This window comes from Pelecanus crispus, chromosome 15, assembly GCF_030463565.1.
Source record: "Pelecanus crispus isolate bPelCri1 chromosome 15, bPelCri1.pri, whole genome shotgun sequence".
NCBI classification, from domain to species: domain Eukaryota; kingdom Metazoa; phylum Chordata; class Aves; order Pelecaniformes; family Pelecanidae; genus Pelecanus; species Pelecanus crispus.
The window spans coordinates 8,737,898-8,761,395 of NC_134657.1; the positions used below are offsets into that span (position 1 = coordinate 8,737,898).

At 39.9% G+C, this 23,498-nt stretch overlaps 1 protein-coding gene across 2 annotated transcripts in view; it reads right to left on the minus strand.

Annotated features, from left to right (window-relative positions):
- Positions 1 to 3,459: 3,459 nt before the first annotated feature.
- Positions 3,460 to 23,498, minus strand: part of MMEL1 (membrane metalloendopeptidase like 1) — a 29,029-nt gene continuing 8,990 nt past the window's right edge. For both annotated transcript variants that reach the window (XM_075721550.1, XM_075721551.1), the window contains exons 3-22: positions 23,212 to 23,373; positions 22,705 to 22,785; positions 22,124 to 22,219; positions 21,389 to 21,507; positions 20,619 to 20,684; positions 18,197 to 18,331; positions 17,470 to 17,559; positions 17,066 to 17,202; positions 16,477 to 16,570; positions 16,111 to 16,239; positions 15,731 to 15,829; positions 14,992 to 15,075; positions 14,607 to 14,710; positions 11,570 to 11,628; positions 9,329 to 9,448; positions 8,077 to 8,210; positions 7,444 to 7,509; positions 5,056 to 5,151; positions 4,048 to 4,124; positions 3,460 to 3,622 (exon numbers count right to left, since the gene is read on the minus strand). In XM_075721550.1, the coding sequence (XP_075577665.1) occupies positions 3,523 to 3,622; positions 4,048 to 4,124; positions 5,056 to 5,151; positions 7,444 to 7,509; positions 8,077 to 8,210; positions 9,329 to 9,448; positions 11,570 to 11,628; positions 14,607 to 14,710; positions 14,992 to 15,075; positions 15,731 to 15,829; positions 16,111 to 16,239; positions 16,477 to 16,570; positions 17,066 to 17,202; positions 17,470 to 17,559; positions 18,197 to 18,331; positions 20,619 to 20,684; positions 21,389 to 21,507; positions 22,124 to 22,219; positions 22,705 to 22,785; positions 23,212 to 23,373 (2,048 nt within the window). In that variant the 3' untranslated portion in view covers positions 3,460 to 3,522. The remainder of the gene's footprint in view (positions 3,623 to 4,047; positions 4,125 to 5,055; positions 5,152 to 7,443; positions 7,510 to 8,076; positions 8,211 to 9,328; positions 9,449 to 11,569; positions 11,629 to 14,606; positions 14,711 to 14,991; positions 15,076 to 15,730; positions 15,830 to 16,110; positions 16,240 to 16,476; positions 16,571 to 17,065; positions 17,203 to 17,469; positions 17,560 to 18,196; positions 18,332 to 20,618; positions 20,685 to 21,388; positions 21,508 to 22,123; positions 22,220 to 22,704; positions 22,786 to 23,211; positions 23,374 to 23,498) is intronic.

The window sequence follows — 23,498 nt, forward strand, 5'->3', positions numbered from 1 at the left end:
CACTTCTCTTGGAGAGTTGCACTGTAAACACCTGGCTTTTAAAGGCATGTGAGGACAGAGGAAAGAAAAGCACTTTGGCCAGCTTAGCTTACTGGATGTGCCACATGAAAATATCAGCTGCACAGGGGAAGAAGATTTATTACCTGGCTCTGAAATTTAGCTTTACTGTATGCATGCATTCTGGCATGGAAAATCTGAGTAAGTGAAGACAGACAAAATGCAGTTAAATACAGTTTATTTTGCCTGCCACCATACACAAATAATTAAGTAACAAAAGCTGATTTATCAGAGCACTTGACTGTCTTGTAACCTGTCATTTAATGTTAAAACAAATTAAAATCCTTCCAGTAGGAAATGGTAGTCAAATGATTGTTCTGTGAACATCAGTTTTAGATGTGATGAGAAAGGTGAACCTCACTTAATGGCCAGAACAAAGCTTGGACAGCATTTCATACTAAGGAGGGTTGTAGATCGTGTCAGTTTTTATACAGATAAAGAGCAGTTTAGAAAAATAAAGTCCCTAGCCTATTATGTGTCCAGTCCAATCCAGGAGCAAATACAAACCTAGTCTGTGTGACAGTTTTAACAAGGCACGGGACATAAGCATTTGGTTAATTTAAGAGCCAAAACTCTTTTAAGGTGAACAAAACCCAGAATGGAACATAATTAGGCTTGTCTTCAACATCCAGTTGCAAACATCTTAAAGTACTGTTGTTATGCAGAACTTAGGCTTCGTAATTCTCACCAGATCACCCATCTATTGGCCTCTTACCTCCCTAATGATGGTAGGCAGAAAATAATATAATTGGCATGAAGCCTTTTAGGACATCAGAACGTCACCAATCCGCTGCTACATCTGTAACCTAACTATGTGGTTGTAGTCCTGGATGGAGCCAAAAGCTCATGGTCAGTCCTAGTTTGAGTTGAACCTTGATTAATGTCTAAATTAGTTACTGTCCATCTGTGTTTTACAGAGTCTGTATTATCTCCCAACTAGCTTTAACTTGTATCCTCTTTGTTAATCTTTTCAGTCGCACGGATGATTTACTATAATATTATATGACATTGCTCCTCTTGTCTTCTAGTAGCATTATGAAGTCTGACTTCATAAGGTTTTGGTGTTCAGTATCAGAGAGAACTGGGACTTACCAAAATGGACAAGCATTAAGTATAGTAATACTACTGTGAATTTGGGGGGGGGGTGTATTCTAAACTAATCCAGATCTGAGGTAAAGTACCAGGAACGCACAGTACCTTATCCGACTATCTAACAGGAAATACACATCTTGTGTCTCAGCAGAACCAAAAGTTTTAACATCTGAAGCGCTTCAAACTGCATGGAGGCGTGAGGAGGACACATACGTGCCGGGTTCTGTACCTCCAGGCTGCCTTTAAGAGCTTATCAGTCACTTAAAGGGGAGCTTAATCCTAGGGTAGACTGCTATAACTTTTTATTTTTTTGAAAAAGGGCTCTCAGAGCTCATTAGTGCACTCTCCTATTCACCATTTTTTTGTTGTTGTTTTTTAGTGTGGGTCAATCCTAAGGCTTTCAGGCACTTAATACATGTGAATCCAACAATTCCCATCTGAAAAAAATATCCTTCCCTCCCACTTAATCTGCCTTGAATCAGGATCTTTGTTAGAATTCATGTGGTCAAGTGCAGTTCTCCTCAGGTAATAGATGTAGCTGAAATAAACACAAAACCCAAATGTGATTCAGGTTGCGTTCTCTCAAAGAGGTCTGTATATCTAGCCATCTGAGGTGCAGCATAGAGAAGATTAGATGTGAAACACTTTTTCTATTCCTATTAACTGCACTGAAAGCCAAATTTTATGCTTTGTGTAGTATTTGTTTGCAGTAGGCAACTCTACTGCTGGGTGCTGAACAGTCTGTTCTTAGTCTTTTGAAGAGAGATTAAATAAACTTGTAACTAAAGCCTCTTACTACTTATTCTCCTTCTGTACTTAACTCTCAAACTGCGAAGGGCATAGAACAGTGGTTAATCCCTGAGGTAGCACTGATTCTCTGAGAAAGTTATCTTCCAAGATTACTTTTAAGATAGAAATAAAATGTAATTGAACTATATGTTCTCTAATTGAACTATATATTCTCAGCTGCAGTAAAAGCGGCAATTTATCTGTAGACTGATTTCACTTTAGCAGGTAAAATTCATGCAAAAATCAGGAGGGTTTCATTCAGTGATTTGGCCAGCTCTTACTGTCAGATGGCCAGAATAATTCAGTGGGCCATCTCTTATGGCAAAGCTGCTTCCGTTAAGTTTCATTTCCTTCCCTGTCATTTAGATAGTCAAACCTTTGCTAGTGGTGCGCTAAGGAAATCTGTGAAGCAAACGAATAGTGGGATTTGGCACTTCGTAAGCTAAGCACTAGTAGCTACTATCTTGCTTTCCAGTCATTTCTGTGCTAGAAAGAAAAGCGTTTGCTGAAAGAGTGTTTAAAATTCACTATTAAGTGTTGGCAGTTTAAAATATTATCATTATATTAGAATGCTTACTGAGGAAAGCCAGCCAAAACTCTATAGTAAAATGCTTGCTGAATTGGCTACCATGATTTTTTTTTTTTAATTAAAAATTAATACTTGTTACATTTTCAAGTGTAAATACTGAAAAATAGCCTACGGCAAAATGAAAAGGCACAGGATTAAAAACAGCTTAATTGTTTCCATGGATACATGTTCGCTATTTAGCAAAAAGGATTTTATACACTTTCTACAAGAATAAGCATCATTTTAAATAGATCTCTGAAGGGAGGGACCCTGTAATTTTAACCGTAACAACAGAATTTGTACTGCTAAAAATGTGATCTTTCTACCTAGTAATACCTCACTTTAAGGTCATGTTAGAGTTGTTCTTTGGAGCAGAGGAACTCAAGTGCAGTAGGAGAGTGCAGCTTTGCATTAAGTTAGCAGCCGCAGGCATCTTCACATACAGCTCACTTTGTGACGTATCAAGACAAATAGCAATCTCTTACAACAAAACGGTAATCAAAGTGCAAGTATACAGACGGCGCGAGAGTTTAAACTAGCTCTAACCTGAATTTGGGAAGAATGCACCAGAAACGGAATCAGAATACTGGAAAACAGTTCAGTGAAACATTTCAAGCAGGTTTGCTGAGTCTCAGAAAGCGTAGTTGTAAGACATATTAAAATCATTGTTCCTTTCTGAAAAATAGATATATAGTTTGTTGTTTTTTTAATTTAAGATTTAGTCTTTGTAACCCTGATGCAGTATCTTAATAACAGTCAGGATGTCATCTGAAACAGTCGTTTCTGGTCTGGAGCACGCTGTGGCTTTCAGCACAGCCCATCAGTCGCTGAGATACCTGCGCGCTTCCCAGTGGCACTGTACGCGCTTGCGTGCCGTCGTTTCCTTGATTCTCACTACAGTAGCTGCACCATTAACCTTGGCTGTGACTGAATGGGAGGACATCAGGCACGTCATTGGCAAGACCTGTTTGTTGTGTCGCCAGAGTATGCGTCATTCTCACCAGTGTTCTTTTTGGTTACCACACTCTGCATTTCTCTGCGGGATGCATGGCTGTGCCTTTTTTACAGTGGAACGCCTCTGAGAATGCTTCGAAGTTCTGCAAAGATCCCATCACCCTAAACAAAGAGGAGGAACTTATTTACATGGATACAGTGTGTGGAGATTGTTGCTCTGGAAAACAGAAAGCCATGTCCATGAAGTGATTTAGAGTCTCATAACTCAATTACAGTCTTGGAATATGGGATACTTTATGCAAGAAAAATATAGCTAATATGACTAATGAAATGCTAGAACAAACAGAGCATGTAGTAAGCGGCTTCTGGTCCATTCTCTATTAACTGGCAAATTTACCAGGCCAAGTAAAGGAATGTTCTCTTCAGCAGTGTCCTACCAGCTACGGGAGAACTTCTGAAAGTTAGTCTAGATTCATCTTGTCTGGTAGAATATAGCTGCTAGCAATGATCTCTCCTTTTGCCCTGTATTGGTGCAATGGGTTGAACCAAGTAAGTTATCAATTAGTAAATCAGTTCGTAAAACCCACCTGTATTTCAGAGGGCTGTGAACATCTGTCTTTATTGACTGGCTAGCATATTCTGGTCTGTAGGAACCACACCAAACCTAGACAAGGAGGATTAATCATTAGTGGGTCAGTATTAAAGGGAATTCAGTTTGGGGACCTTCTCACTGTTTTTCAAAGTTTTTCCTAAGAGCCATCCCAATTTGTTACAATACAGTTGGTGTACGTTTTATAGAGGAGGCAAAACAGATGCAATTATTTAGCAATTGGTTTTTGTTGTATTAAGTTCTTGGATCAAGATCTGATGCTTTGGGATAGATATATTAGCTCTTGATTTCACCCATGTGTTTCCTCAAACAGATGAGCTGAAGTCCAAGCGTCTGAGGCTCAACACTAAGTGTGTTGGCCTACTGTCAAATATTTGACCTACTGTTAAGTACTTGTTACTCCAAGAGTGTAAACATACGGGAGTTTCTCATCCAGGCTGAAGGGTGAAATTCAACTCAGCAAACTTATTGTTTCTGCATTGTAATAAAGTGGTATAGAGGAAGATAAGTGGAATCTGTAGCAATATCTGTGACCTGAATATGTATTCCTGTTTGAGGGCTGCTGGCTTGGTATTTCTCAGGCATTGTTTTCTCCAGCACATGTTAAAAAAATGGATGAAACCCTGTCTGTATCAAAAGCAAAAGGAGTTTTCTCATAAATGTTAGTGGAATCTATATTTACATGAAACAGCAAGCTCAGTTGTCCCCCATAAGTTGTCTGATGCCGTTTTGCTGGTAGATGCCCTCCTTCTCTGTATCCTCACTCCAGCAGGTTTCAGTAGTGCCCTCAGAAAAGTTACTGAAAACTGTCCTCTCATCACTAAACCATCTTTTTCACATCTGTCTTGATGACCTTTTGATGAGCGCAGTTGATCGTGAATCACTGTCCCAAGTGGAGCTTGGGACTGATGTTCTCTCTAACCTTTAGGATCACCCAATTTACACTTTCATGCAGCGTGTAGTGGCTGCATCCAAGTATTCTTACCTGGGCAAAGTTGAGGAAGAAAAGCTGTTTGTGGGACAGATTCAGTCCAGGCAACTTTGGCTCCTTCCCTTCCCGTTCCAGCCATTTTAAGTAGGCCTAGAAATGATCACAGATTCAATTCGGAGAAGCAGCAGGATGGTCTGTTCAGGCACGATGGGTGTTTTGAATGTTATTTTGGGGGGAGAGATTTTAGTCACAATGTATATGAACCCAACGTGTCTTCCCCTCTGTATTTTTGTAGTTTTTATCTTTCTAATAGAAATAGTACAGCTAACTTTACGAAAAAGCTGTCAACATAAGTACTCTGTTGACTTTCCTAGTAAAAAAATGAAACACAAAGATAATTTGCATTCAGCTCCTTAAGTACAGTAACCTCTGAACTGAAAACTGTTATAAAACAGGAAAAAAGACCAAACTGTCATATGGAAGTGGAGTTTAGAGTAGTAGTTATTGTTGGCCAGTTGACTTTCAGGGCAAGAAGCTATGCGTGTTCTTTATGGAGTCACTTGGAGATGTATTCTGAATTTCTCCAGCAGGGTGGCACACACCGTTTTAGCGAAAGCTATGCCACTACCCCGATGGACCGTTAGTTTGCTATTGCATCTCAGCGAGCAAACATGACAAAGTGTGACTGCTAATAATCATGTTTAAGTATAGTTGCTGATACATATTAAATCAATAATGCTACGGAGACTGAATGCCCATGACTGCAGTTTGAAGTAAAATCATCAGCTTTCACATGACTTTTTCTATAGGAATTTGTATCTGGAAGAGAAGTGTTAAGTCTTCTCCACAGTTCTGTGGTGATGATTTTTCTCTCCTCAGGTAACTGCTCATAAAATAGCAGATAATAACCTTGCTCAATGTTAAATCCATTACCTATTATTGTTACAGATTAATTGGCCAATTTTCTTTTTTTAGGTATATTGACATAATGGAGACAAGTTAATGTGTCCTCCTGCTGGTTAATTTCAAACGTTCTATCACCTTATCCTCCCAGTTGCTGAGATAGTCCCAAAGCACACAAAACATAAAAGGTAGAGCTGAGGGTAAAAATACATTCAGCACCACAGAACATGAGAGGATTCTGCATGCAGGCAGTTTATGTCACACCACACTACTCTTCCACATTTGTAATAGCTTTTAGGACAAAGTACATATTCATTTTAATGAAGTAATTAATTTTAATGGCATCCCTCAGAGTCAGAATTGTCGGTTTAGATTTCGGAAAATTCAGGATGTTCTTCTATGAACGCCCTTAACTGTTGCCATATGCAAAACACCAGAGAGAAGTTGTTTTACCGTGAGACCTGTTAGGATTATTCGTAGAAAAGAACATTCCATGCTCACACCTGAGCTCTATATGGAAAGAGCCTTTGTGCTGATAAATACCGATTCATAATGATGGTTTGTAAACCTGGAGGATTAAAGATACTGGACTTCCCTGAGTCTGGAAGCTGACTTCCCCCGGTAGAGTGGGAGAAATAAGGCGATAGGCAGTAGTGTTTGTAACGGATAAAACCATGCTGAACAACACAAGTTTTTGAACCACAGCATGGGCGGTAGTGCTCTGAAATACCAGTTGTATTTCTCTTCTTTTGAGAATAACTGACTGGTTGAAGCAACCTTTTACCTTGGAAAGAGGCAGGCAGTTCTGAGATTATCAATCCTTGCATTTTTATTCTCCTTTTTAGCTGCATGAAGAATAGCAGCAAGGTAGAAGGGACTCCTTTTTGTTATTTTCCTAAAGCTTACAAAACACATAAAGAAAGCAGCAAAAGGAGCTAGGCTTTTAGAGACAGGTACTTTGGTAGATATGATCTGTATCCCTCTTGGGAAAAAGATGGTATTTCCATCTATTCTTTTCATATCCTACCTGACGTGTCACTTTTGAGATCAAAGATGAAAAGCGTGAGAGAAATAAACTTGGAAAAAACAGTTGCTCTGCTTCATAATATCACCAAACTGTGTTGCCAAGAAATTAGTGCTCTGTTGCCATGTGACAAGCTGTTTGAAGTTGTAGCTGCTGTTTTCAGAGTTACGGGCTTTAGAAAATGGAGGGTGTTTTACCTTTTTCCTAGCTAATACTATGCCTATTTATGAACACCGCCCTTGTTTAGCTGAGACAGAAGTATGCGGCATCAAGCATTGCAGTACGTCGAAGCATAGCTAGGAGAGTTAGGGGGTCTTCTCCTGGGTGCAAGAATGCCAGCAGTCCTACGCTGTGATTGGGTCTACAGGGAAATAACCTTCTAGATACATAATTGAGGCTTTAAGTTTTTGAATATGGTAATAACACGTTAATTGTCAAATTTTTTATGACAGAATAGGTAACCCCATTGCTGAATCCCAGGGGTAAAGTTAGCTCGCAGTGTATTTGAAAGTTACCTTATAAGCCTGCCGGACTCCTCCATTATCTGCAATATTTTCTCCTAACGTGCTTATTCCACTGACCTGTAAAAGAATGATCATTCATTGACTGTAGTCAGTAGCATTAGCAACCCTAAGAACCACAAGCAGAAGCACAGTCATGCGTCACAGACAGGCAGTCATGTCTCGAACAGATGGAAGCAGTGACTTTGTGCTGGGGCAAAGAAAGGAGAGAATGAAAATAAAAAATTAATGGGGTAAAAGCTGTAGATTAGAACAGAGAGAATATATACGAATACAACATGAATAGCACATGGGCTGCTGGGCAGAACATATGCTAGCAGGACTGGCAAAATACAGTAGCAAACACCAAATTTCCCTCCCCCTTGGAAAAACACCTCTCGGGGTCTGGCAGCGAAAGCACACGTGGGCACAGTTCACCGTGAACCCAACTGCACGCAGATATTGCTGGTTTTCTAGGCTACACTAGTATCCCTAATTTACAAGAAACAACCCTGGCATTTTATTTCCGGAACAATTATGCTGTAGTATGTGGGATTTTATGCTTACCGTCTGTAGAGATTCCCCATTTACATCAGTTATTTTTCTGTATAAAAAGCCAGTGGTGTGGAAGTGGTTGTTTTTACTTACATTTTGTCCTCCAGCCAGCTCCCACGTGTAGTTCCCATACTGATAAACCATGCAACGAGACTGCTCCTTGAAATGCATAGCTGAGAAATTGCTCCACCAGTCAAACATATTTCCATCTTTATCAAAATTCCTACCTGTATGAAAATCCAAGAAAAAGGGAATGTTTTGAGTGAGAACATGTTAAAGCAACCATTCTTCCAGTGTAGCACCTGTTTCTTTTTAATGTTAAAGCTGCACTTCCTCCCCTCTTTCCTCCTTTGATTTAGATGGTCTGTGCTACAGAGATTTATCAGAAATGCTTTTGGCTCCGTTGATTCTCCTTTGGCACACGGGAATCAACAAGATCAGCTGCGGTCCTTTCATCTCTATTCTCTATTATTCCACGATTTTCTCTTCAGTCAGCAGCCCTGACTTCAGTTTTAGCACTAAGGCCTAGTTTTGTTTCAAATTGGATTATGCAGAGATCACGTAACAAAAATTACCACCACCTTTGAGGTGTTTAAGGTGCTTATTCTTTGTGTCCATGTGACAGAACTGAGGTTCATAGAGAATTTATTACTTTGCCACAGCAGGAGAAAGCTGGAATTGAAGTTCTGCTGTTTGTGTTCTCAGCTCTCTGGCTAGAGCATGCTTTTTATTTCCTATGGATGTTGATTTCTGAGGCTATACTGTGTGCCTATGTGTAATCTGCACCAGCTTAATTAACATAAAAAAACCACATTGAAGAAAACCCATGTATAAGAAAACACTGGCTTACGGTATCAGAAGTGAGTTTTTTGCCCAAAACTATTTTACATAGCATTCTAGAAAGGTAATAAAGTCAATTTATTTCAAACGTTTGTGTTGAACAAAAAAAGTCTCCTGTGATTTCAAGACACTACCGACAGCTTTTCTATCCCAAGAATGTAGTTCACAGATTGCATTTTACTTTAGGAGCCAGCATATCTGCTTGCATTGTATTTCCAGTCTGACAATGCTGCAAAAGTAACAGCTTTTCCTGAGAATTGTCATTGACTGAATTTGTTTTTAACATCTGCTTACTTCTTGTGTGACCTGCTTATTTCATGAAACACCCACTACAGAGTGTTCAACACAATGTTAATAATGTGCCTGTATTGCTCCCAGATAGTGACTTAGCGGGTGTGTGATCGTGTGTGCACGGATACTTCAGTCACAGCAGTGTGTAACTTTAATTTCTTATGGTGCAATGAGTGCAACTGAAAGAATAATATTTTCTCAGTTATCTTCTCACCATTGTCATCAAACCCATGAGTAATTTCATGCCCAATAACCATCCCGATCCCTCCAAAGTTCAGGGCTTGTGGTTGGTGTTTGCTGAAGAAGGGGGGCTGTAGAATCCCAGCAGGAAAAACTGCAAAGAGGGGAAGAGAGAGGAGGATGCTGTAAGGTAGCTTTATTTTTGCACACTTTGCAGACAGTTTGTTTGCTTGGTTTAAGGATCAGGAAGGAACATAAAATATAACATGATGAGAAACAACATCATGCCTCCTCATGTGAAATTGTTTCTCTTGATAAATGGAAAATGGCAAGTTAATAAAGGTTTAATCTGCAACTGCAATATCTCCTTGTTTGAGAACCAAGCATCATTTACATTTCAACTTTAGCCTAATTTGGTCTATAACGTATGCTGCAGTAAGTCAAGAACAAAATGTTTAGTAACAGAGATAAGTACAGTTTGTGTTTTAGAGCCATTTTATAAGGGAACTAATGGATGTTTTATTGCTTTATTGCTGTTAAAGAAAGGCTGGCAATCATATGCTGATTACCCACAATACTTGGTGTGTAAAACACGCACAGCAGTCATTCCTACAGACCACCGAGTGCACTTGGATGCCAGGCTGGGGCGAGGGGGGGGCAGTAGGAGGTCTGTCCTCCTTCAGTCTACTGGTGAAAGCCTTCTATAGAATCAATGGCATTTAGTCTTCATCCCATGTACATAAGATGAAAAGCATATACACTTCTAGAGGAATTAAGGACTGCAAGAAGTTCATTCTAATAAGATACTTTCTAGGAAGTGAGTTATTGAAATTATATAGCAAATATTTCATTTAGAGACAAGAACTTTTTTGACTATATAGAGGTTTTATCTGTACCATTTTGGAGAGAAATATGTAAGACAGAACTACAGTAAGACAGAAGCAGGAAACTGAAAGATTATTTTCCTCAAACTAGAGACAGGAAGAAACAGGATTTAACTGACATCTGCACTAGCATGGGTATAATGCTACGCTTGGATTTTTGGCATATTCATCTTTGGCATATTCATCTTCAAGTTGCTTAAACCAGTTACTTCCATACTACTTACACAGGCAAAGTTGTAGAGGAACCAGTCTTCTTTAAGACCTGGGTTCCCTCCCTGGAAAGCTGGCTCACAGCTGATTACGATCAGCGTAAAACCACCCTGGAAAAATAGGGAGCCTGAGCTTGACTACAAGGATAGCTCCAAGATGAATGACATGCAGTAGCAAGCTAAGGGAGTGCCCTGCTATGGCTGGAGGACTGGTTGCAGCTTTTACTGGACCTGCAGTATGGAGGTAAGTGGAAGCTACACAAATGGAAAACAGTTCTTTCTGATGAGGCTAGAGGGCTAGATTATGAGCCCTTTGGATGTTTCTGCTTTTAGCAATTATCTAAGTTTTCCCTTGTGATGGATGGTTGGCTGGGTTGTTTTCCATTTCTGGCCTTTGCCCTGTGAGCAGGACACATTTGCTATCTGGCCTAAAAAAGGCATGGATTTTTTCCTCTTACGGTATTTGGCAGTACTTGGATAGTAGATCTTCTTGGCAGCCTGGGAATTTGAATGAGCACTACTTAGTAGAAATTACTTGGTTCCTCTCCTGTTTGGGGTGCTCAGAATTCAGCGCAGACTCTACAGCATCTGCAGGCTTAACCTGGACTTCTGGCCACCTGCACCAGCTCAGAGATCAGGGAGCACGGGGGGCCAGACAGGTTCACTGTGCCTTAGCATCTGAAGATGATCTTCTCTGCTAAGAACAAGAAAGGTCAGCCCAGCCACTCTGCAAAAAGTCACAGATCTGACGTTCTGTTAAGCAGAGGCAGGTTTCTGTAGCCTGGTATGCCTCTTATCAGTAGAACTCGGTACCGTCTGTACAGACAGCAAACTGGAGAGCTGCCCGTATGTTTATCAGGAATGTGGAAACATGAGTACAAACAGCCCAGAACACACTGCAAGCATTCTCTGGTCTCTGAAGCTGGCGCTCGTGTAGTTGCAGTTACTGTCTCAGGCTTTCAAACACACGGCTGTTCCAGTTACAGTATATGAACTGCGCCTGCCAAGCGGTGGGGGGAGCTGAATATTCATCCACAAAGCAACTGCTTGAAAAGAACAGCCTGTCTACCTTGCCCAGAATTTCCATAAGGGCGCAGGCAGGTTTGCCTCTGGATAGCAGGCTTGCACCCTTGTGGTGCAAAAAACCGATGAATTAGTTCCATGCAGCTGTTGTAAACCTACCTATCTGGTTCCGATTGGGGGAATAGAATGCATTGACCACTGCAGCTCCAATTATCCATCTAAAAATAAATGTTGCACACAAAGTTAGTCATGATTTTTTTAGACAATCTTTTTATTGAATTATTATTGTTAAAAAATGCAGGCTGCATATAGAGGAAGGATTGAGGTAGGGAAGAAGGGTGCCATTGAACACAGCTGTCATGAAACACTAATACCAGGAAATAACTGGTGTCTCATTTATGGGCACCTTTCACCCAAAACGATGCCAATTTAAAGTGAGAAATGTTTTTGCTCTTGACTGTTCAACAGCCGCATTGGGGTGGAATGTGGTAACTGTTTACCAGCTCATCTTAACACTATCTGAGCTTGAGAAGAAACAAATAGTTTGCATTCAAAAGAAAATTAGCATTTAGAGGACATTTTGAGCGGCAGAAGGCAGTTACTCAAATTGGATGTTAAGACCAAACTTTGAAAAATTAAAACTGAGCAATTGCAGCCAGATACATAAATGTCTGCATTTGGAGTCCAATATTTCGTAGATAATGAGTGTTAACTTTGAGAAGTAATTTTCAAGTAGGCTACTTCTGGAAACTCTAATAGTTTGATAATTTCTTATTCTTTGTATTTCTCTTTCTCCTCCCCTCTCTTCTACCTCTGACACACACTTCTAGTCACCCTGCTCTAATGAGCTATGCAATAACAGTCTGAAGCCATGAACTTATCAGAGGTGTTCAGCAGCATCAGCCTAAGCCATTCTTCTTCCCTCATCTCTTGTCCTTAGAGCGTCTTGTGATGCCCTAGTTGCTGTATCTGCCGTTACTTTGACCTAACTGCTTGTGGGCTGCTCTGGAATGGAATCAGATTTCCTCCTTAAGAGATACAGCACAGGTCTGTATCTTTCCATTTTTGAAACATTGGTTGTTGTGGACTAACAGAATAGAGGACTGCTCATCTCAGCCAGGGAACAGGAATAAGTGGTAGAAATGGGTTGTGATGATATTGCCACTAACCTGCGTGTAATGCATACATAGAGAGGGAGTAGGAATCTGTTCCTGAATTCGAGGGGGTACTTGAGAATTTTTCAAAACAGTTTTGCTCTGAAGGCCAGTCGGCTGTGAAAAGGCAATCTTGGTCCACAAGCTTCTCCTTGGCATGCCTGACATGAAATGTTTGTAGCTGGCTGTGTAGCTTGTAATAACTAACCCCTCTCCCCCCCCAAGAAGGCTATGATTATGAACAATGGCTAACTTTCTTAATTGCAATGATTAGCTAATAGTATCAGCAATATTAGTTATATATTCTCCTTCAGTTTAATTAAACAGTGATCTGGAGTGATAAGTGGTTTTATGTCTCCCTGGGGAAACTCTTCAAGCCACTGGCGAGACATCACTAGAAAGATGTAGTTCATTACATGGAAAAAGTGCAAATTATTGGCATTTCATCAAACTACCAGGCAAAGGCCTAATTCATGAATCCATAAAAAGGTTCCCACAAATGTGCTTAAACCACACCTAGAACGAGCAGAGGAATTGGGACTTTTAGTTACAGGGCTGCCATCCGTCTCTGTAGACGGGCTGTAAAAGGCAGCAGTGATCTATGACACAGTTTGTGGATTAAGAACACCAATGCTGTGCAAGAATTTTTGCTATGAAAAGCACCATGATTGATTCCTCAAGAAATGAGGAAACGGGAAAAAATGCTCTGTTGTTTAGCTGACTGATCTGAAAACTCTTGGTGAATTATTCATCAGTAATTCACTGGAGGCTTCTAAGTGGCTGCACTGTGTGGTTGCGTTTTGAGTTAAAACCACCTCACAGGAAAAGGAATAGAAAAAAATTAATAGGCTTTGCAACAATTAATTTGACTAATGCTTCCCTCTGGAGGTTTGTTTGCTTGCTTATTAATAACTCTGTGTTATTCTACATTTTGTGAAGAGGTTTTTTAAATTCTTATTGGAATCTACTTTCCTTTGTCTCAAGACATTCTCTTCTGGCATCACACGGGCTGGCAGCCTACTAGTGAACAACACATCCAGTTGGTGTTAGCTTCCTGACGTCTGCCTTCCATCGCAGTGTATCTGTCACTAACGTATTCAGCAGTAGCTTTGCCAGACAGCTTCCTGAGCTAGACACCTCCAACCTGGCTAACTGGACTATGAAAAGTTCAGATTGGCTAGCTCATAGCTCTGGAAATCGGGTCATATTCCAAGGCATTTGTTGCTGAACATGCAAGCCAGGGCTTCTGGGACGTATCCATGTCATGGACTTGGCAGGAGCTCAACTGCACTTGAAGGACTGGAGGGGTTGTCCTGGTGATCTTGTGTAGTCATGCTTCTTGCTGGTTAGTGATGCCAACTGCTCACCTTGGAGCTGTTACTAACAATTTATGAACGTGCTACTTTTGTTTTAAGACTAGCACTAGCTGAGGATTTGCCTAAGAGCAGAGAACTGTGAGGTAACAGCTAGGGCAATACAGGCTAAGACCTGAGACTTACTCGGGATGCATCCATCCATGGAGTCAAAGAAGGGATCGTGAAGCAGCCAAACCTGCACCTGTGACAGGCACTTTCTGCAAAATACACTTACACTTTACTAGGTGCAGTGTGAAGTAATCGGCTGGAAATGGACATAAATTAGATCTGGTGCTCAACTCCCCCAAGATTGGGCATATTTCCAACAGAATTCTGGCCAGAATATTTTAAGCTTTTTTTTCCCCCGATTATAAATTTTTAGAAGTTCCATGCCTATCTCCTTTCCTTTTTGCTGAGTTGTCAGAAAGATCTGTCACTGCTTTTGTGTTAAGTAGCTTCAATGTAATATCTGAATGTAAAGCAGCTTGATGGAGGATTAGAGAGATTCCAAGAGAAGTGGATGAATTCCTACCACAAGAGGCAACGAACTACTTGTTTAATTCCAGGAAATAACTTGGAAGGTCTCAGACATAAGCATTCTTAGCTATCCACAGCACATGACTTAAACACGATAACTATCATTTCAGAATTTAGATTGTGTCTGTAGCATGGAGTCTGGAAACTTACATATCTTGGTCAACTCTCTCTCGAAGTTTTTTCAAGCTCTTTTGGGCTCCAGCTCTCAGGTTTTCCAGAATGTTTTCAAAGTAATTGTGTTCACTGAAGTTTAACTGAAGAAACAGATATCCAAGTATATTAGTAAGCTGTGCAGAAAGAGGAATTCCTCATGCCGCTGGATGTATCTTGTAAAAAGTATTTTGATTGCAAGGTATCACTTAATAGTTAGCTCTTTGCATGCATTTATTTATAAAATGTTCAACACTATCAAGTTCGTATGCTGTCCAGTCATTTGAAAATGACAGTTGCACAGGTATAAGTATTCCAAGTGGCAAGAAAATAAGTGTAGGCTCTTATATTGAGGTACTTACTGATGTATGCACAGCATACTTACATTGGCATATTCCTGATCTAGTTTTTCATTCTGATCTTCCAAAATATAATCTGGATAGCCAATTTGTTCTTTAATTGCCATTGCCTAGAAAAAGAGTTTAATGTTTCCTGTTAATTGTGGGTTTTCTGTTTGTGGTTTTTTTTTTTTTAAGTTTCAATACATATAATAGTTCAAATTCTTTATTGCTGTTGTCTACCTGTTTGTGAGAAACTGGATGCAAATATTTAAAGACTCTGTTCAAATGCACCCTGCTGCTTAGTGAGACTTTTTGTTTTTAATATGGAACATACAGTCTTCCCCTCATCTCTTGGTGTCCAGCCACTATGGTAGACTTGCAGACCCTACAGCGCCATCTGAGAGGGATTGGGCTTAACCCTCATTTAGTACCTTTTGTTTTCCTTGCTATTGGAACAGTGCTGATAGTCCTAAAGTCAATGAAAAGTTTGAAAAGTTTTCTTTGGGGGCCTGCATTGTATTCAGCTGTCATTCTAGTTGATGCATTGGGTGCCATCTTCTCTCCCCATTTATAACATGGTTCACAAGACTTATCAGAGGAAATAAAAATGTATGAGCTAACAAAGGATTAAAAAGAAAAGAACAATGTAATAGGATAATGGATAACAGCATAGTTTGGGGTTTTTTTCCTCTCATTTGTAGAGGAACTGGGAATAGTGCTGCTACAAAACTCCAAAGATTTTATATTCATGACAGAATACTGAAGTTCCTTATTATCTCTGACCTTCTCACGAGCCTTCTCTTTAGATGCCTCATCCATCCACTGTAACTCATCTAAAGTCTCAATGAACACTTCACGAATCTTATCTATTAAATCTCGGACCTAAAAGAGAGGCAGTAAGAAATTAATCATTTACATGCTATTTTTGAGGCACAACTAAGGAAGGGTGAAAAGCTTCCTACTGAAAGATGATGTCCCCAAATTCTATGCTCTAAAACATGGTACTCGGCATTTAAAAGAGCATCATAAATGAGTTCTTATGCCTTCTGACTCTTGGCTGATTGGTGTCTTTAACAGACAAAATAGGTTGGGAGATCAGATGGAGGGGAAAGGGCACTGTAGACATTGTGGATGTACAATAATACGAAGGGTAAACTACATACCATCCTCTTGCTCTCACCAGCAAATGTCTCCCTGACATACATTGCTCCCACTGCATTCTCCATGTTGTTGTTGACGTAACTCACGCACTCCCTCCAGCGGGCTTCTTCCAGCGTCGTCCCATAAAGTGCCTGCAAGACGAAACACCACAGGATTAATTCTGCCTGCGCATCTCTCTTCTAAATCATTGCCTAAAGAGGAGGTTAACCCAAGACAAAGGTTTCCATTGTTGTGATTGCTGTTCTTAGATTGATTTGGGGATTGCATGACATAATAACGTAATTGTATTGACAAGGACTTGTTTTGGTGACTGCAGGACTCTCTTCCAGTACTGTGCTCTACGGTCTCTTTAGGAAGAGAGGAAATACCTTCCTGTAGCTGGCCCGAGCATCCTTGAAACGCCGACTCAAGCTGCTGACTCGATCAATTACCAGTCGCCAAATGAGGTAGTTCTGGATGGTGCTGTGTGGGAAAGCAAAGCTGAGTTTAATCCCACGTAAAAAGCAACACTAGTGCAGACAGTCAGGGGGGAATCTTAATTTTGAGTGGAGATAAGAAAGCAACTGATTGCTGGCAGTCATCAGTTTCACAGCATCTACAGGTGACTGTTCTTATTTAACAGGCTGGCTAACTGTAGAGGCATCCAGACCGAGGACTGTACTACCACGTCTGTTCAGGGACTAATTTTTTTTCCCTTCTAGAGTGTAACAAGAGCTAAGCCTGTAACATATTTTTTTTCTTCCTATTTAACCTTTTCTAAGCATGTGAGTGGGTGACACACCTAGTACCACAGTACTTTGGCACCCTAAGGCCTTAGAAGACATCACCCATATTTTACGGTGAAGTGGTGTCACTTTTCTCGCAGAAGCTCTGGCAGAACTAGCAAGCGGGCCCAATAATTTACATTTCCACAATACTTCCGTAACACTTGTCTTGGATATTCTCCAGTTTCTTTACCTTGCTGAGTACTTTGAGATAATTGCTTTCAGCTCTTGCAGATAGGGCACGCCATATACAACAACCTCTTCTTCTGGGTCAACCTGAACGCTTACTGAAGACATGACACCTTGGATGAAGAAGGTCCAGTTAAATTCCTAGGCAGACAGAAAGACACATACCAATGCTAGGTGTTCAAGTGCCTTTACTAACTGTCTGGACTTTGCACAGTCTATGGGATTGAATGTAGTTGTAGTGTTGTTCAGTAGAAAAATGCTTTTTAAGAGACTCTGAAGACAAGATTAAGAATGGGAATGATTTTATACCTCTCCTTGTTGCATCACTGATAAATTCACAAAGCCATTTTCAATTGGCATGGTAATAAGAGGAGGCTGAAAGTATTAGACTGCTCATTAAATACTTACGTTCAATGCAAACTTTTCCTGTAGCTCTTTTAAGGTCATTTTGTTGTACAACAAGGTTACATCATGCCTTTCTTCTGCTGGGGTAGTTGCCTGAAGACATTCACAAGGTTATTACTAGAATCAACTGACAAGTGTCAATGGCCGAAATCACTTGCATGCACATATACACACTCAAATAATATGCGAATAAAACAGTTTATTTTGGAAAAGAAAGTTCATTTGAAGGTATCTGGTGCTGTTTTCTAAATCTCAGTATAGGAACTTGGGCGCCCCCAGTTCAATAACGTTTCAGTAATATGTTGAGCCAAGTGGTTCCCTCTATTCTCTTTAGCATGCAAGACTAAGCTCTTTTTTTTTTTTTTTTTTTTTTGGGGCGGGGGGGGGAGCGGTGCTATAGACTTCTAAGGATGCAAGGGAGCTAGCCCTCTTGTTATCATAGTGTAGGTTTAGCAGAAGATAGATTATCCTGCTTTAGGAGACTCCCAAAAATAAATATGGCTAGGACTAGAGCATACACAGCAGCAGTGTATACAGTAGACATAATTACACACACAGAGGCTCTGACTTCTGGGCTGCTCATGGCACAAGCAGTCTTATTCCCTCTGCTTTCTTCTAGGCCATGAGCTTTCTGCTCTGTTGAAAACTGCTGCACAAAAGAGCAAGACTGTCCCCCTCACCCCTTGCCCACCCCCCCCACATCCTGGAAGTTCTTGATTTCTGTACTCACATTTGCAATCTCTGTTTCAAGCTCCATAACCTTTGTCATTTCCTCTTGGACAAAGGAATCATCTTTAGACGTATTCTTGTCTTCCCGGATCATTTTGGCAACGGTGATCATGAACTGCAGGTAAGCTTCTCTCACCTGCGCACAAGAAACGGAACGCATGTAGCATTGTGAAGAAAAGGTTTGCTGTCTATCACTGCTCATTCAGCAAACCATTCTTTTTGTTATTTAGCTTTACAGTGTGCTGTGAAGAAGTTTGGCCCAGGGGTCACAGCCTCTGCCCTTGTCTCCAATGCAACCCTCCCCACTCCACTTTTCTTGTGGGTTTTTTTTTTTTTTTCCTACTATAATAGACACCACTGCAATACCTAGGACCTAAGTTCATCCTGCAATACCTTACAGTGCAGTTGCCAGCCTCAAAATACATAGTGAAAGAAATGCTTTCTGCTTCCCTGTGCAATCCAACTCTCCGGCATTCTGGATTAGAATTACTACTTGGGCAAAGAGAAAGCTCTGTGCTTTGAGTTACGCTGTGGGAATAGTGATGCCTGCTAGCCAAAAGACCAGGGTAAACATGGAAGGTTTAAGTTCTCTGAAAGTAATACCATATGTCTTGTAAACTCTCTGCTTTTACTGTCTGAAATAAAAGATCTGTCTCAGATGGTTCCCAGTGATACCTTTGCTTTATTTCTAATAGGAGGGTATGGCTGTGATTTATGCCCCAGAACGGACCTTGAAAAGATATTTGCCTGCCGAGGGAGTACTGATCTCTGATGCAGGAAAGCTTAATACTACCTACATACTCTTCATCCTCCACAGACCTTGGAAACCAGATAAATACAGTAACTGTTGTGAAATTGAGTCTGGGCACTTACATGATGATGATTTGTGTTTTTAGGCTGAATGCTGAGGCGTTAATCAGGCCAGACTCCCACAGGCCTCAGCATGAGTTTTGCCAAAAGATGCTGGACTAAGCACAGGGGGAGTTTGGGTCATCAGAGTTTGGTTCATTGTCTGTGGGAAGTGAGCTGTTAAATAGCAAATAAAAAGGGGTTGTGTCTCCTCCTTATTCATTAAGATTAAAAACACAGCCTTAGCCTTTCTTCTTTATAGCTTCAAATTAAAACTGTATTAAGTAGTATTGGTTTTCTTTTGCTAATTTAGGATCGTCTGTGTACTGTACCTGATTTTCTACCTCCTACAAGTCAATCTAAGCCTGACTTTCATGCAACGATGCATAAATATCCCTTTTTTTCTACTGTAACTGCCACAACATAGGTGAAACTTGCAGAATAGAATCCTAGCTCCAGCAGCTATCTGCAGTTCCCAACACAACTACGTGGAGATTGTTTTGTATCATGAGACAGATTAACGGAAATTGTTTCCACATATTTATAAGCTGCCAATCTCGTAAAAACTTTGCAGGACTATATTATATATGAGAACATAGTCAAATATGTTGAAGTAAGAAGAAAACTAGTCACACTGATGTTTTCATCTGCCTTTACAACCACTAGACAAAAGAGTCTAAAATGCTGATTGCTGTCTCTCTGTATTCCCTTCCATTCGTGTTAGGAAAATTAGTTTGATGTTAGGCTGCAAATACTCTTTGTTAGTATGACATAATTGAGGGGAAAAAAAATGTACTAAAGCAGTATTTTCATCTTGGAAACTGATAAATTATCTGGTTATGTTTGCAACAGCTTTCTGTGTATTTACAGAAACACACTTTTTGCTCTGAGCATTGGCAGAGAAAAGCAGCTAGAAAATCTCTCACAACTGTCATGTAATTTGGGGGAAAGGGGGGAGTAAGTGGCAGCAGATTCTTACTAGCTGAGTATCTGTTCTGTTGATATAGCTTTTGCTGCTCCATATAAAACACTTTTTTTTTTTAAATTTTTTAACTTTTTCCCATGAATGAACATGTGAAAAATTCTGAATATCTTGGTGTTCAGCAAAATGTATTTTGCAGTATTGTATGTTCAGATATGATCCAGTATGACAATTCTTCTTCCATATCTATAATCCATCTTTCCAGCATCTTGTAAAACAGTAGCCAGAACTAATGGCTTTAGAAGATACAAGTGAATCCCAGATAACTTGCACTGAAAATGTGAACCTATCCTTCAAAAATAGAGACTATTTTAAACTATAAAATGTGATGATTTTATTTTGCCATAACCTTCTCATCTGTATGACTTGGCCAGTTCTGGGGAGGCTTGATATTTATACAGTTGTTCAGTCCTTTTGTAAACTTCACAAAATTTTGGCACAATCGGGGAAAAAAACTAACAACAAATGTCAGAGTCTAATTCTGATCGTTACATAACATGAAGAGTCACGTAGTTGAGTTTTCCGAAACACAGAGATAAGGAATAAAGTTGTTTTAGTAGCACATAGTAAATAAATTACAAGAAATACTTACTCTTTGATAGTTGCCCCCATTAAAGTAGTAATCCCTGGATGGCATTCCTAAACTTGGCTGGTCAATCTGAAGGAAATCATACATTTCTTTAGTTAGTGATGAACAGAACTGGTGTTGTCCAAAGGTTTCCTTGAAAGGCAACGCGAAATGCTGCATGTGCCATCCTTTCAGTGTTGCAACGACAATAGTACACTCTTACCAAACAATCAAAGAGCTTTAGCTTTCTAGGAACAGGGGTGAGATGGAAGGTACAACTTTTGTCTCCGGATTTCTAGATAAGGACAGGATGGATACTTAGTGTGGGTTATTAAGCAAAATCTTTCAGTAACCATTGAGATCTAAGAATAAATTTAAGCACCTTAGAAAAGAAGTTGCTTGACTTGAGGTCTAGACATCATGCATAAGCATACACAAACGCACTCTGAAATACTATTTACATGTTTCAAAAATATGGTTTCCTGCTATGTATTAAACCTCACCATCATTTTGCAAGTCACAAGAATTTACAACCCTTTGCTGTCAATCAGCAAAGGTCCATTGATTTTTTTAATTTTTTTTTTTTAATTTCTTTAACTGAAATAAGAATTATGCTACCATAAAATGTTTCCCAATATGACTTTGAGACAGATCTGTCACTTGGGGTACAGAACTGTTGCATAATTTTTTTTTTTTGCCAGTATAGTGCATACCCACTGACTTATGGAAAGCTAATCTGTATCTATCCATTATGATTCTGGTATATAAATAATTCCCTGCAATTTTTTTCTTACATAAATTATGTGTCTGCTGGAATCCCGGTCATCATTCCATACAAACATGTCAATGAGGACACGTTTGTTAAATCTGGAGTTCATTATGGAGAGTTTTTCTTCCATGCTCCAATTTGGCTCTGCAAGGTAAAAGGGAAAATATACATCATTTATCAGTATGTATCAGGACTGATTAAGTTGTATAGTTTGCAAGCTTATTGCTTAAATGGTTTAGAACCAGACTGGACATGATGTGAGAATATTTGTACAGGACATTCCTGCAGTGGCTAGAAATTGTGAGACTGGCCTGATCTGTCTCAGTGATATAAAGTAGTCAGTAAAATATTTTTAATATGTATAAAAATATATATTAAAAATATATATATGCAGTTGCCTATGCATAGTATAAATCACCACGACCTTGCCTAGTTAGGCAGTTATGCTCCAAACCCTAATTCACATGCAAGCATTAGGACACAGCTATATTGGTTCTGTTGCTTTTGTTTTCATTATTCACGTTGGTCCTTTAGGTTTCCCATCTTAAAATGTATACTGTTCCTGGATGAGACCTCATAATAGGGGTACTCAATTTATACTACCTTATTGATACAGATCACTGTGTGCTAAATATGTATGATACCCTGACTTTATGAAGAAAAAGTTAAAACGGAGGATCTAATTCAATGACAGTAGTGTCCTTAGTGCAGTAAATAATTCTGATGTAACACTACTGAACTCTTTCAGGCACCGCATTACCTTTGGTCTTATTCCAGTCTGCAGAAGCCACTGGCCAATCTCCAACCATTGTTAAGGCCTCTAGCAGAGGCAATGAATCTCGTTGCTCTATAAGACCTGAGAGAGGAAAAACAAATACTAATCATTTTCATAGAAAAAAAAAAAGAAGAAAAATAGGTAATGGGCCTAACAGTTTAAATCTGAAACTGAATTTGTCATAGCAGGAAATAAGAGACACCATGAAATCACCTGTCTCCTACATTAGTCTTCAGAAAAGTAATGAAAATACTTCTGTTGGCTTCAGTACCGATTTTGACTGAATCGGTTTGGGAAGGTTGAAATGGGGCACATTTTGCATTCCGAAGGGAAGCCTTTGCATTGATACCAGCGGCAGGTAACCAACATCCATCCTTTCTACAGCCCAGAAGGTGTATATTAAGCCTTAATGATGTACCAAGGCATCTTCGTTCATCTGAAGATTAGCTTTCCAGGCAAGGCCATGCAGATTAGGTAGGTACTGACTGATTGTGCTTAAAAGCACACTGCTGCTTTTGTACATTTGGTGTTGAACAACAGAACCGGTGGAACAAGAAGAGACTCACTCTCATTCATGCATGACTTGTAAAGTATTTTAGCTTTCTGAAATGCTTCTCTGTCCCCTTGATCTGAAGTCTCCAGCACACCTGGGGAAGGAACCATTGCAGTGAGATTTTTGCCCTGGAGAGCTTTGATCTTTTCATAGAAATCGCTGAGAATTCAGGGCTATGATAAATACTTGTTACTATAGGCTTCAATTACTGTGAAACTAGAGTGCTCTTTAAAGGAGCTATTAATGGAAAAAGTGTCAGGAAGGAGGACACGCATACAGCTTGTCCTGCTCCTTTTGCAGTTAGTACCAAATCACCTATGGCTAATTTTTCATGGGAACAGGATGTTCCCACAAAATGGGTGTAGTAAGATAAGAGATGTAGAGATTAAAGGACTAGAGGAAAAAAAAAAATCACAATCAACACTTTTCTGGAAGTTTATTTCTCTGTGTAGTGTGCAGTAAATAACATCTGAAAGGGAACGCAAGTGCCTAACCAGGGATAGAGTAGCCTCATTCCTACCTTTTAGGATGATCTCCAGCTCGTCTCTCAGGATGTCAAAAATGCTGTATCTGGAGCTAGTTTCTGGGATGACATGCCGGTTCAGCCAGCCCCCACAGGCATACTGGTAGAAATCCTGGCAAGGGTCAGCTGTTGGGTCCATATTCTGAATTATTCTAGCAGCTGGGTATCAAAATCGGAGAGTTGCATTTCACAAACTGCCCAGTAATCTCTGGGACTGCCAAAGACTGTCAAGAAGCTGCTTGGCAAGAAGGCACCTTGCTTGCACTGCTTATAGTGGATAAGAC